The sequence below is a fragment of the Eptesicus fuscus genome, chromosome 16, assembly GCF_027574615.1.
Source record: "Eptesicus fuscus isolate TK198812 chromosome 16, DD_ASM_mEF_20220401, whole genome shotgun sequence".
In the NCBI taxonomy this organism is placed as follows: domain Eukaryota; kingdom Metazoa; phylum Chordata; class Mammalia; order Chiroptera; family Vespertilionidae; genus Eptesicus; species Eptesicus fuscus.
The window spans coordinates 24883752-24898374 of NC_072488.1; the positions used below are offsets into that span (position 1 = coordinate 24883752).

The following is a 14623-nucleotide window of genomic DNA, read 5'->3' on the forward strand; positions in this document are numbered from 1 at the left end:
GGAGGCAAGTCACCTGGCAAAAGTAGCAAGTTGGGATAGAGAGACCAAGATGGAGACATAGGGAAATGCCTGTACTGGCCGCCTCCTACAACCACATCAAAATTACAACTGAAATACAGAACAACCATCATCCAAAACTGCTGGAAAGCTGGCTGAATGGAAGTCCTACACTAGAGACATAAAGAAGAAAGCACACTGAAACTGGTAGGAGACGAGGAGGCACAGAACGGGCTGGTCTGGCACCCACGTGTGCCGCGTTTTAAATTGGGAGGGAAACTGTCTCTGTGGAGGCCACCTGGAGGAGCAAGAGGTCTCAGCCCCACAGCAGACGCCTAGCCCAGAGTCCCAGAGCTGGGAAGAGAAGTCTCCATAACTACTGGGCTGTAAAAACCAGTGTGGATTGGGGCTCAGTGACACAGAGGCTGCTGAAGACCCAGCTGCTCCTCTTAAAAGGCCTGCACACAAACTGAACTTACAAGCTCCCGCTTCCTCTGAGCTTCAGTGCCAGGACAAAGCTCTGGGGGACATAGACACATACGAGGAGGAACTGGATTGTCTGGCATCAGGACAGGAACTCGAGGGCAGCTTTCTTCCAGATGGAGGTGCTTTTAGGGATCATTGTTCCTATGCTGGGATCTTCCCGATTGCAGGGCTGACTGGCAGCCATTTCTGTTTGCTCTGCCCTGGTGATTCCCTGAGACCCCGCCCCATCCAATTTGCAACCCCACCCAACCTGTGTGGAGTGGATTTTGCATATAAATGGCCTGTCCTTGAAAATCTCAAACAAGCTGCAGCTGAGTCAGGGAGCCCCAAACCTATCATTAAAAGGCCCAAGACCCAGCACCAGCATCAGCCTGCCTTGCTTCACAGCCGGGCCTTGTCTGGGCATTTCCAAACCTGATGCAAAGAGGAGGAATCTGTAGATCTCTCTGTAGCTCCTGTTGGGGGGCCTCAGGCAGGGCTGACTTTACTCTTCCCTGGAAACCCAAGAGCCAGTGCATCCAGTGGTCAGTGTCAGACCATACCAGATTATAATTCTACACATCCATTAGTAACACACTCAAGGGTCAGACTTAGTGAGCACGAAAGCCCCACTGAAGCAAGTCCTGCTCCACAAGGGTGTCTCCTGCACAGCAGTTCTCCCACTGTAGTTGCAGCTGGTCCTCACAGCCATTGGCCTGGAGGTCAATTCCTCCCAGTGACACCAACAGCAAATAAATCTCAACTACATCAAGACTGTGCACAAAGCCCACAAAGGGGTGCACCTAGAGTGTCCACCTCAGGTGACTGGGGATGCTGAACCACTGTGTCCTATAGGGCCACTCTATCAACTCAAGGAGACCATTAGCAGCTCTACCCAATACATAGAAACAAACACAGGGAAGCAGCCAAACTGTGGAGACAAAGAAACATATCACAAATGGAAGAAAGCAAACTACTAGATATAGAGTTCAAAATCACAGTTATAAGGTTACTCAAGAATCTTCTAGAAACCTCATAGGGACTTAGTGAGACTTTCAAGGATCTTAGTGAGAATGCCAAAAAAATGGAAAAGGACCAGTCAGAAATTAAGCATACTGGTACACTGACTGAAATAAAGAATAATATACAGGGATTCAACAGTAGACTAGAGGATCTGGAGAATCAAATCAACAATTTGAAATATGAGGAAGCAAAAAACACCCAACCAGAAGAGCAAAAAGAAAAAAGAATCCAAAAATATGTAGATAGTGTAAGGAGTCTCTGGGACAACTTCAAATGTACCAACATCCACATTATGAGGGTACCAGGAGAAGAGCGAGAGCAAGATATTGAAAACCTATTTGAAGAAATAATGACAGAAAACTTCCCCTACTTGGTGAAAGAAATAGACTTACAAGTCCAGAAAGTGCACAGAGTCCCAAACAAAAGGAACCCAAAGAGGACCACACCAAGACACATCATAATTAAAATGTGAAGGGCTAAAGACAAAGAGAGAATCTTAAAAGCAGCAAGAGAAAAGCAGTTAGTTACCTACAAGGAAGTGCCCATACGACTGTCAGATGATTACTCAACAGAAACTATGCAGGCCAGAAATATTCAAAGTGATGAATAGCAAGGACCTAAAACCAAGATTACTCTACCCAGCAAAGCTCTCATTTAGAATTTAAGGTCAGATAAAGAGCTTCACATACAAGAAAAAGCTAAAGGAGTTAGCTTTTATATGAAACCAGTATTGTATGAAATGTTGAAGAGTATTCTTTAAGAAGAGGAAGAAAAAGAAAAAGATCAAATATATGAACAACAAAATGGCAACAAATACATACCTATCAACAATTGAACCAAAATAAATAAGAGATCTAATGAACGGAATAAACTGGTGAATAAAATAGAATCAGAAGCATGGAAATGGAACCTACTGATGATTCTCAGAGGGAAGGGGGGTGTGGGGAGTGGGAAGGGATTAAACAAAGATCTTATATGCATATATGCATTACCTATGTGTCAGGGCCAGCCTGAGGTAGGGAGGTGTGATTTGAGAAAAGAAAGAAAGACAGGACAGCGGGATAGGGAGGTCTACGAGTCAATTGAGAGACTGTAGCGAGTTTATTAACTCTGTAATGACTTTTATACACAAATACTGAATAGGTCTGTGAAGAGGAATGTATTCTTTGTTCCTCTTAATCTCTAAGGGAGAGACAGAGCAGAAGGACAAATTCTCAGTACAGTAAATCAGGCAGATTCTTAGTATAGTAAATTTCAGTAAATAGTTACAGACTTCTTGGCAAGCCATGAATGGTTGCTCTCATTCTACTGATAACCACCATCCAAACAGGCCTGGGAAAACTGTGTGGGTAGGGGACCTAGCCTTGCTAGTCCCTTCGGGTACAAGGACCGTGTCAGCTTACACCCAGTCTCCAACACCTATGGACACAGACAATAGGATGGCGAAGGCTTGGGGTGGGGCAGAAACCAAGTGGAGGGGAGCAAAGGGGGTTGGAGAAAGAGGGTCATCTGTAGTAATCTCACCAATAAAGATTTAAAAATGATAATAATAAAAAGAAAAGAACATAGAAAAAAAAGTAGCAAGTTGGTAGTATTCATTAAGGAGAATTTATCCAAATAGACAAGAATCGATTAGGTTGTTATGGATACCTGACTCTACGCAATCTAGAGAACCTTGGTTCAGAAATGTGGAAAGGTATTTGGCACCCCAAATGGGATGGGATAAGAGCCAGGAGAGAACACAGGATGAGTTGCTATAGGCGTCAGCTGAAGGAGTGGTCTTGGGGGAAGGGGTCAATCCAGGAGGCAGGAGTCAAGACGATTATTGTGGGACTGATCATTGAGATAAGCAGAAAGAGAGAGCCTCTAGATGGGGAGAATGCTGTGGGCCATGGCACAGTTGTGGGGATGTGTAGGAGGTCTGGGTGCAGAGAGCAGATTGGGTTGGCAGCAGCAAGCAGGCCTGCAGTGGCAGTGGGTGTAAGCAGTGTCCAGAAAGACTGGTGTTCAGGTAGGGAAGGTTGGAAATGTCAGACTGAGATTGGGGCAGTAGGCAAAGGAGACCCATCAAAGGCTTCTGAGCAGGGCTGGAACTTGGCCAAACCTGGGTTTAAGAAGATTAGCAGAGGCAGGAGAGTCTGGCTATAAGCCAAATAAGTGCCATGTCGAGACTGCCTGGGTGAGGGTTTGGACAAGAACACAAGGACAGGCTTCGGGGTAGAAGGAGATGTTGTACAGAGCCAGCTGGCAGGTTTGATGAGTCAGGGGCAGGCCCTAGCAGCCTGCTGCGGCTCACAGAGCCTCGCAGCTCAGCTCAAGGTGAGGATGTGGGAAGCAGAGACTGTGCACCCTGCTCCCTTTGGAGCATGCTGAGGGAGAAGAGCATGAGCCAGAGAGTTCATTCGGTCTGGAAGTAAACGGAGACACCAGAGAGAAAATCAAAAGTGCCCAGAAAGCTTCAACTCTTTTTCAGTGCTGATGAGTAAGGGGACACATACAATTTTAATCCAAGAACTCCACCCCCAGTGCAAAGCAGGCTTTGGTCAGGGCAGGAGAAAGCTAATGCCTGCAGGGGCCAGAACCAGACAGGGTAAGAAACATTTCTCCTCAAATAATTTACATTAAGAATTCACACCTTGCCCAGCATCTACCTATGAACCAGGAGGTCTCGGTTCGATTCCTGGTCAGGGCATATGCTTGGGTTGTGGGCTCGATCCCCAGGGTGGGGTGTGCAGGAGACAGTCTATCAATGATATTCTCTCATCATTGATGTTTCTCTCTCTCTCTCTCTCTCTCTCTCTCTCTCTCTCTCTCTCTCTTTCTCTCTCTCTCTCTCTCTCTCTCTCTCTCTCTCTCTCTCTCTCCTCCTTTCCTCTCTGAGATCAATAAAAACATATTTTTTTTTTTAAAAAAAATAATTCACACCTTGCCCTAGCCAGTGTGGCTCAGTTGGTTGGAGCGTTGTCCCATCCACTAGAAGGCTGAAGGTTCGATTCCTGGTCAAGACACATATCTAGATTGTGGATTTGATCCCCAACTCAGGGTGTGTACAGGAGGCAACTGATCGATTGATCTCTCTCCCCCTTCCTCCCTCTCTGTTCCGGTTTCAGTCCTGATGTCACTCATGGGCCAGGCAATCTGGATAAAGGCTCAAAATCTGCCTGAATTCCATCTGGATCAAGACAAAAGCCTCATCTATAAAATAAGGATATTAATGAGGAATTCTGCTGCCTTGTCAATGGAGCTGTGTAAGCCAAATGTTGTAAGGAGTGAGCAAGCTTTGTGAAGTGCTAGGTAAAATGTCAGATGCCATTCACAAAATACCCTGCCCCTCATCTGCCCTTCCTAGAACCACAGTTCTTGAGCTGTCTGTGGAGAGGCAGGCCCAGGCCAGAGCCCAGGGAACCTGCAGAAGGCTGGGAGAAAGGATGAGGAGAACACGGAGTCCCAGGACAAGCCTCCAGTGAGCTATAGGCAGGAACAGCCCCAAGGAGTGCAGATGCTCTGCTTGCTCAGAAACACACAGTCCTCAGCTCAGAGGACATATTCAGATGCCAAACATTGCTTTACTGTTGACTTAATTCTCAACTGAGAGGTCCTGGCTGGCCTCACCTCTGCTAAGAGGCACATCTCAATGCCTGACACAAGGAAGAGAGTGTGTCCATCCAACCCTGCCCCTCACCATGGGTAGGGACTTCCGTGATGACCTTATTGGGGAAAGTACTATTTCTGATTCATCTTAGTACTTCCCACAGGGTCAAGCACACAGCGATCACTTAATAATAATTATAGTGGGATAGACAGATGAATAGATGGGTGGTGAGGAAACAGTCTTCCCTATAGACCAGGGTCCTCAAACTTTTTAAACTGGGGGCCAGTTCACTGTCCCTCAGACCGTTGGAGGGCCGGACTATAGTTTAAAAAAAAAACTATGAACAAATTCCTATGCACACTGCACATATCTTATGTTGAAGTAAAAGAACAAAAGGGCAAAAACACCCGCAAGTGGCCCGTGGGCCGTAGTTTGAGGACGCCTGCGACTGTCACAACTTTAGGGGTTTGCAACCCTCTTTGAGAAAAGAAAGGAAAGGGAAGGTGCAAAGAGTGCTGCTGTGGCCTGCCCTGAGGGGTACCTCCTCCTGACCTGACCACACTCCTAGAACACAGAGCTCAATAAGAATTTTAAAAAATATAAGTTATTTGGATGGATTTTCCCAGATCCTCTAGTTGAGTCTATTCTTCTCAGAAAGTGACTTGAAGGCCCAAGAAGGCTCCCACAGTCCTAACATGTCCCGTGATCAGAGATGACACTCAACCCAATTAACAGCTACCCAGCCAGAATTGTCCTGCCTCAGTTGCAACAGGGTTCTGCCAGGCATTAACCCTTTATGTTGAATCCGGATGTCAGAGGGAGCCAGGGAAAGGCCTGGGGTCTGGGGCACCTTTGGGAGGAGGGTTCAGGGCAGGTAGCTTTGACCAACCAATGTGAAATGATTTAATTTCGTTTACAACCTGTTCTACTACATTGTTGTAAAGGGGTTGAAGGTTAGCCCTGCCCGCTATGGAATCTGTTGGAAATTTCTACCTTTAACTAAAGGCCTCAGGAAGGTAGTTTAGGACACAGCAATTGTGTTTTGTTTTATTTCCTTAGGCCTTTTCTCTGTGTGCTTTAGTTTGGATAGGTTCTATTGTTATGTCTTCAATGTCACAGCCATTTTTTTTTCCTACCATGTTCAATCTGCTGTTAAAACCGGCCAGTGAATTTTTCCTTTCAGGTATTGTGTTCTTCAATTCCAGAAGTTCAATTTGGTTCTTCTTTATAACTTTCATTCCCCACCTCTCCATATTCACATTTTTCTTTAAATCCTTGTGTATATTTATAGTACCTTTTAAAATCCTCATCTGCTAATTCCATTATCTCTCATTTCTGGGTTTGTTTCTACTGACTGGTTTTTCTCCTGATTATGTTTTCCTACTTATTTGCATGCCTATTAATTCTTGACATTCTGAATTTTATGTTGTTGAATGTCTCTATTATGTTGCTGTTCTTTAAAAATGATGAAACTCATTTTGCCTGGCATTTATGGTAATAGTGGATGAACTTGTTCTTTAGGAGGCTTGTTTATAAACTTTGTTGGTGGGGCATCTAAAGTTACTTTTACTCTAGAGCTAATATAGCCCTTCTACAAATGCGCACCCCTCCTGTAGTTTCTACTGAATCCTCTGGACATTCTACAAAGTCCCTTCCTATTGTGTGGTTGGAACTCAAATACCTCCTAACTCTGTGTGAGCCCTGGAAACCAACCAGCTCAAGTTCTCGGGCAGTTCTTTGCCTAGCGTTGTGGAGTTTGCTAGGAATGTACAATTTAGTATCAGCAGCCAACTCAAGAGGATCATGTTGCTATACTCCCTCCATTCTGGGCCTCTGTCTTGAAAAGTCTCCTCAGCTATCTTCTCAATCCAGCAAGCCACTGTCATCTACTTCAGTTCCCCCTCATATGCTGCAATTCAGAAAGTACTTTCAGTAGAAAGTTAGGGTGATAGCAGAGCTTGCCTCATTGGTTCTGTTCTTTTAGGAATCACTGTCCCTTGCTATGTGCTGTCCAATTGCGGAAAACAGTGGTCTTGTATATTTTGTGCAATTTCCAAGTTACTTACATTAGGAAGGTATTATAAGTTCAATGTGTTCCCCCAGATTTGTATGTATTGGTATTAGCACGTGGAACCTTCTGGAAGTGATTAGGTCACCAGGGCAGAGCCTTCATGAATGGGATTAGTGCCTTTATAAAGAGGCTAGACAGAGCTCCCTAATGCCTTCTCCCATATGCAGACACAGCAAGTCTGCAACCCTCACCAAACCACACTGGTATCCTGATCCCAGACTTCCAGCTCCAGAAATAGGCAAAATACATTTCTGTTGTTTATAAGCTACCCAGTCTATGGTATATTGTTATAGCAGCCAGAACGGATTAAGACAGAAGGTAGGTATGACAGAAATGGGAACCTCTGCATGAAGCACAATCAATATTATAGTTCCCAATTAAATACAAAGCAGTTCCCCGGCACCACTAATGCTGCACTCTGTCCACCCTAGATGGCTCACTGTTCCCACGAAATTGTGTGCTGTTCCTTCTTGCCTTGGTGTGGGGCCGTCTTTTGCAGGCACTCTTATCTTGCTCCTATTAGCCTCTTAAACCGCAGGCCAATGACACCCTTCTGCAAATCCTTCTTCAGCTAGGTACTAACAGCCTCCCCTGCACTTCCAGAAGTCTGTTCTTTATCCTCTACCACAGCACTGATCACATTATTTAGTAATTATCTATTTGCTCATCAGTTCCTTTCTGCCTCTCCCTCCAGCGATTGCGGTTTTCCAGCTCTTTGTCCCCTGCCCAGGAATAAAGCCTGGCATCTAGTAAATCCCAATAAATGCTTGTTAAATGAAGTACTGGATGAATCAACGGAGAGTAGGAACTACAGGAAAAAGAGAAGGCTAAGTAGAGATTTCCTGATTCTCACACAGATGTTTTTGCATATATCAAAACTGTATGTTTTGATATATGCAATTGACACAAAAGGAGAAAAGCAAGCACAGAGCCTATGGGATGCTTAGAAACAAAGTTGATTTCTGTCTCTCAAGTCCCTGAAATTTGAGCATTATTTTTGTTGTTGTTTTGACCACTTGAAGCATTATCCTTTTTGCCCATAGGAAAAAGGTTTCTGCTAAATCTATCTGGTCCTTCCAGCTAACCCATCTGTGGGCTGATCTGGGGCATCCAGGATAATCCTCCCTCCCACTCCGCATACACACTAGTGGAATCAACCCAGAGCACTAAGTATTCCTGGCAGTCAATTTTGGCTTTTCTGTGGGCCAAAGGGATGAAGTCATCATCACCAATGAAGTCACCTCTGCATGATTCATCTGACATCAGTTCCCCACGTGAAGTGCTCTGACTTTTTCAGAGCTTCTCCCAGACCATCCAGAACCTGGGGGCCCTGACATTTTTCAAGGTTCTGGAGCTGATCCTCCAGCTCCTTGGATCGCTAGTAAATGCCTGCCCCAATAGGAACTGGGAAGCCAGAGTCCTGAACTGGGGAAGCCTCCCTGCTCCAGTCCAGGGAGAGACCTTGTCATCCTCATAAAGGCCTTCCCCATGTCTCCAACAACTGCTTCTCCTCTTGTCCCAAAACAGTAAGCAGGACACATTCTGAGTCACCCTAGAGTTCTCAAGGGTGAGACCTGTTCTTATTCTTTTTTTTAAAAATATATTTTATTGATTTTTTACAGAGAGGAAAGGAGAGGGACAGAGAGCTAGAAACATCGATGAGAGAGAAACATCGACCAGCTGCCTCCTGCACACCCCCTACCGGGGATGTGCCCGCAACCAATGTACATGCCCTTGACCGGAATCAAACCCGGGACCTTTCAGTCCGCAGACCGACGCTCTATCCACTGAGCCAAACCGGTTTTGGCTGTTCTTATTCTTATGGATGCGCTCACATTTATAGATGAGAAAGCTGAGGCCTAGAGAAGTGGGCCTCTAACTAGCATCAGGGACTAAATGCACTCTCCTGGCTGAGTAGACTCCAGTAGCTCCTAACCTCTTCAGATAGAACTTCCTTTCAGAATACTAGACCCAGCAAATGCTGCCTGAAGAAATGGTCCTATAGGCAAAGGGAGCAAGTCCTTTTTTCTTCCCTAAGTGGCAGAAGGTGACCTTGAACCTAGATCTGACTTCAAGGCTGCCTTTCTTGTCATTCATACAAAGTTTCTTCCAGATTCATTGCAGCGGGCAATGCACATGCCCACGCACACTTAGCTGCATTTGGAGGGATCTGGTGAGATCTTGAGTGTGATTCCACAAGGAACTAACTACCAGTAATCCAGGAGGTCCTCCTGGGACAATGGAAGTCAGACTTTGGGTTTGAGAGCTGAGGCCTCAGAAGTGAGGCACAGGGACCTAACAGTGAGCATTTCCCAAAGTGAAGTGTCCTTGAGTGCGGGAATTCGCTGGAAGCCTTGAGATAACCACTCCACCTCTCTAGGTCTGTTTGCTTACCTACAACCTAAGGAGTCTAAGGAAGATGGTCCAGTTGACTTCTGCACTGCCTCTCAACACAGCAGTTCCTAATCCTGTGAATCAATGAAAGGAAGTGGTTTCTCTCATGTCAGCAGGGGGTGCAGCGTCAGCGCACGAGTACCTCCTCTCCTCCACCCCTCTCGCCCAGTGCCTGCTGTTCAGAGCAGCACTATTGGTCAGTGAACGGTGTGGCTCCTCAGGGATCACAACCTAACACCTTCGAAGGGCACTGGGGACCGCAGGGGGAACAAAGGTCCATTTGTGGGGTCCAAAGCCAGCAGTGTCTCCCTTTTCTGGCTGGTTCTGGGTGCTTCCATGATTCAAGATGCTGTAACTCCCTTAGTCACCAGTTCCAAAGTAAAGGATTCAAGCTTCGGCTGCGAACGGCATGGGTGGTTGTGGGAAGGGGGCCCAAGCAATAAGCCAGGAGTCCCTACTTTCTAGCCCAGGGTCGACCACTCCCCCTCCCCCATCACTCTACCCGCCTTCATGAAAAAAATTTTTTAATCCTCTGGGTCTTTCTTCCGTCCCGGTTTCTAGTTCTGCTGTGTACGTAGAGGCCGATGGGTCCTGCCTTCCGGGTGGAGTTTAAATATATATGTATAATTTTGCATGGCTATTGCGTCATCGTTGGAGTCGTCGTAGTTCCCCAAGAGGCCTCCTCATCTCCCAGCATCGGGGCCTCTGGACGCTTCCGGGCGCTGCGGGCACTTTCGCGAGGAGCCCTCGGCTCCTCCCAGGCGCTCCCCGCACGGCCCCCTCCCCCAGCCTCACCTTTCTCCCCTCCCTCCTCCTCCTCCTCCTCCTCCGCGCCTCCTCCGCCTCCTCTCCGCTGCCCTCGCGGGGAGTCCAGCTAGGGCAAGCCGGCTGGGCCCGTGGCGGCCGCGGGCGGGGCGCGGGAGCCGGTGGCGGGCGCGGGCGGGCGCCCCGCACTCGGGGGAGGCGCCTGGGACCGCCCTCCTCCGGGCCCAGCGGGGAGGGGGCCCGGGCCCGCGCGGGGCGGGGACAGCCGCCTGGCCCCTCCCCTCTCTGCCCTCCCCAAAGTTGCGGTCTCCCCCGGGGCCGGACAGTCTTATGATCCAGCGGATCCTCCTGGGGAGGCCGGGTCGGGGCGCGGGCGCGGGCGCGGGCGCCGAGCAGCTGGGGCAGCGGGCGGGCGCGGAGACCGGGGCCCGGGCGGGGATCCGGGCAGCGACCGAGGCGGCGGCTGCGCCCCGGGCCCGCCGCCCCCTCCCCTTGGGCGGGGGGAGCCGCTGCATGGGGCCGGGGGGACGGCCCAGCTGCGCGGAGCGGCGGCGGCGGACCCCCCAGGCGGGCTGGGGTTGAGCCGGGGGCCGGGGCAGGGGCTCCGGGGGGACCATGCCCGGAGGCCGGCCGGCCGCAGCATGGCTCACGGGCCCGGCGCGCTGATGCTCAAGTGTGTGGTGGTGGGCGACGGGGCGGTGGGCAAGACGTGCCTGCTCATGAGCTATGCCAACGACGCCTTCCCGGAGGAGTACGTGCCCACCGTCTTCGACCACTACGCCGGTAAGCCGCGGCGCGCCGACCGAGGGGTTGCCCCCGGGCCGGGAACTTTGGAGCAACTTTGGCGGAGCCCCCCTCGCCGCCTCCCCCGAGCGCTCCCCCCGCCCCTCCCCCGCCGCGCCCTCCTCGGGGCGCCAGCCCCACCCCCAGGCTTTGCCTCGGGCCACCCCTTTGCGGGCCGATTGGACCCCTCTTCCTACCCCCACTCCCCTACCTCCGCACTGGGTGCCGGCTCCCCGCACTTCCCAACCCCCTGGGCGTCCTGGACCAGCCTCCTTGACCTTCCTCACCACCGCCTCCCCTACTGCCCCAAGCCCCCGGGAAAACATGTGGGGGACCGGGCGGGAGACACGGGGCTTCGGGAACTTGGGAGAAGGGAGTAGGCTGTAGCTGGGGGGTCCATCGCACCCCCACCTCAGGCCACTTCGTAGTGAGCCGGGCGCTAGGGAAAAGGGGTGACATCTCCCTTCCAGCGCCCTCCCGCCTCCAGCTGGGTTGGGAGTGGAAGGTCCTGGTGGGAAGCGAAATTGCCCCAGAGTCTTAAGTAATTGTGAGCTTTTCTCCCCGCCCCCACTTCTGCCCCTGCAGTCAGCGTCACCGTAGGGGGCAAGCAGTACCTCTTGGGACTCTATGACACGGCCGGACAGGTGAGTGTCTTGGCTCCTGGCCTACACCCCCTTCCCTTTCTAGATTCAGGGTGCTTGCGAAGGGCCTTTGGAAACTGGGGTGTCTAAGGAGGGAGGGCGTGTCTGCGAGGGGCTGCTCTGGATCGTCTTGATTTCTTTTTTTCAAGTCAGCAAATTAGGAAAAGGGGGAAAAACCCAACAACAAACCCCAGACCTGCCCACCCCATGTGAACGCCTGGGCTGGGAAAGTTTTTGCTTGTGTTGTGTGCCTTCTGTATGGTGCCTGGTGTGTGGGTCCCAACTCCTGTTGCAAAGTGGCAGCAGCCAATCGTGAAGCGCCCTTATTTTTGGTTGCAGATGCCCAGGTCTCCCCCTCACAGCCTCTGTCTGGTCCCTCATTGGTGAGTGGCCTGCCTGCCGGAGGAGCCTGATTGGTGGAAAATGGCATCATCTAATATGATGGGAAGGCATTTGGTCCTGGTTATGTTTATTACAACATCACTGCACTCTGGGACTGGAGTCCCTGAAAACATAATTTGTGGTGTTACCAGGGGACCACAGGGGGAAAAAAAAAGAAAAGAAACAACAACCATTTAGCCACTCCCTGGGGCTGGGAGGGGCTGGAAGGGTTAGGAGTTCAGTGTGAATCTTGGAAGAAGGACTTTATTTTCCCTAGGAAGGCCAGGTGACTGGCTTATTTTCTGGGAGAGGTTATTTTGTAGAAATTCTGGAAATGCACACTTCTTCTGGCAGCCTCTGACCATTATTTGCAAATTAGAGGTGTCTCCTAAAGGATTAAGGTCTCTTCTCTCTTCCTCTGTCCCAGCTCCACCCTCTTCCCAGACCCACTATTGCTGTGGGGGCTAGATTGTATGATGGAGTTTTGCAGAATCCAGGCCTGTGATTAGATATGAAGACTCAGGCAGAAGTTTCCACACATGTCATGCAGACTTGGGACCTTGAGGATATGTGAGCAGCTGAGAGATGTAGCGAGTGACTTTGGGGGATGCTCTTATCTGTAAAATGGGGGCTTAGCACCGAGTCTGGCACACACTAGGTAGGGGCTCAATAAAGGGGAGCTGTTCTTTGAGGCTTTTCTAGTTTTGGATTTCAGAATTGTGGTACCAGGTTAGATTCTGAAAAATGTCTTGTTTGAAGGGGGTTCCTTGATGTGACCTCTGGTTTCTAAACTGCTAAATTAGAGAAACATCTGAGGGTTGAGAAACTGTTGCAGTGGGAGGTGCCTGAGGCTGCCCCCTTTATCCAAACCGACCCAAGTCAGTACAACCAGTTCTTCTGGGCCCCTTTTGGTTGCTTGCTTTGTATTCTTTCCAGCTATCAGAATGCATGGAGACCAACTTTTAAGCAGTACACTCTACTTTTAAACAACAGGTTAAAATTATTGGTTGACAGGAGTCAGGTTTTAAAATATGGCCTCTATTTTTAACTTCTGTCACTACCCCTTCTTTCTTTTTCTCTTTTACTTGTCACCAAGACTGGTTTTTTTTGTGTGTGTTTTTTTACCACAGTCCCTATTCAACAGGACGTGTATATGTCAGAGCTGTTCTGTGCACATTCAAACCCAATTAATATTTACTGAGTTTCTTCTATATATCAGGCATGGGATGACCACTTGCAAATCCTATCTAATAAAGAGGGAATATGCTAATTGACCATCATCCCCTCACAAGATGGTGGCACCCGCAGCCAATAAAGAGTAAATATGCTAATTGACTGCCACATCCTCAAAGATGGCGGTGCCCACAGCCACAAGATGGCAGCACCCAGTCCCCTCAGCCCCGCCGGGGTGGCAGGCACACTGCACGGCCGGGCCCATCCCCAGGCGGGTCCAGCTGCTCTGCACGCCTGCCTCCGAAGTCCCCCAGTCCCCTCAGCCCCCAAGCCACCCAGGGCCAGCCCAAGGTGCAGGCAAGCCTCAAATGGTGGCTGCCTGGCTGCCCAGGCCTGGCCCGAGGCACAGGCAAGCCTTGGATGGTGGCTGCCTGGCTGCCCAGGGCCGCCCGAGGCTCAGGTAACCAGGCCAGTTGAGGCTTGTGCTGCCGGCAGTGGCAGCAGCAGAGGTGTGATGGGAGCATCTCCTTCCCCTGATCACTGGGTCGCCTGCTGCCTGTGAGGGCTCCCAGACTGTGAGAGGGGCAGGCCGGGCTGAGGGACCCCCCCTCCAGTGCATGAATTTTCATGCATCATGCCTCTAGTATTATTATATTTTCTTCACAAAACAACCCTATGAAATAGGTGATATTTCATCTTTGCTGATGAGGAAACTGGGACTCAGAGAGATGAGGTTGCTGACCTAAGGTCATAGCTACTGAGAGGTCTTGCTTTGTTTAGGACATGCGTCTGAATCTGTCCTACTTGAGGCAGAAAGCCACGGGAGGTGCCGAGATACCACCTGAGTTGATGGAATTGCTTGTGTGTCTGTAGACATTGTATTTGGAATTTTTAAAAAATATATATATATTTTTTTATTTCAGAGAGGAAGGGTGAGGGAGAGAGAGATAGAAAATCAATGAATGAGAGAGAATCATTGATCAGCTGCCCCCTGCACACCCCCTCCCAGGAATCGAGCCCACAACCTAGATATGTGCCCTGACTGGGAATCGAACCATGACTTCCTGGTTCATAGGTCAGTGCTCAACCACTGAGCCACACTGGCTGGGGAGTATTTGAAATCTTCACAACCATTTTCTGAGTGGGGGCTGTATGCCACTTTTACAGAGAATAGAGAACCCCCGATCTAAAAAGTCACTCAAAATTAGGGCCTACTACAAAATCTTCCATATGTCATCATAATTGCTGTTTCCTATGGAGATTATAAGATATATACCAAGTGGAGGGTCAACCTATTAGTGAGGTTCAAATATTAATGTTTTTGCCCAGTGGGTGGGA

At 49.5% G+C, this 14623-nt stretch overlaps 1 protein-coding gene across 1 annotated transcript in view; it reads left to right on the plus strand.

The window, feature by feature from the left end:
• Positions 1 to 10534: 10534 nt before the first annotated feature.
• Positions 10535 to 14623, plus strand: part of RHOQ (ras homolog family member Q) — a 30017-nt gene continuing 25928 nt past the window's right edge. Inside the window, exons 1-2 of the mRNA XM_008162169.3 lie at positions 10535 to 11090; positions 11676 to 11734. Of these exons, the coding sequence (XP_008160391.1) occupies positions 10949 to 11090; positions 11676 to 11734 (201 nt within the window). The 5' untranslated portion in view covers positions 10535 to 10948. The remainder of the gene's footprint in view (positions 11091 to 11675; positions 11735 to 14623) is intronic.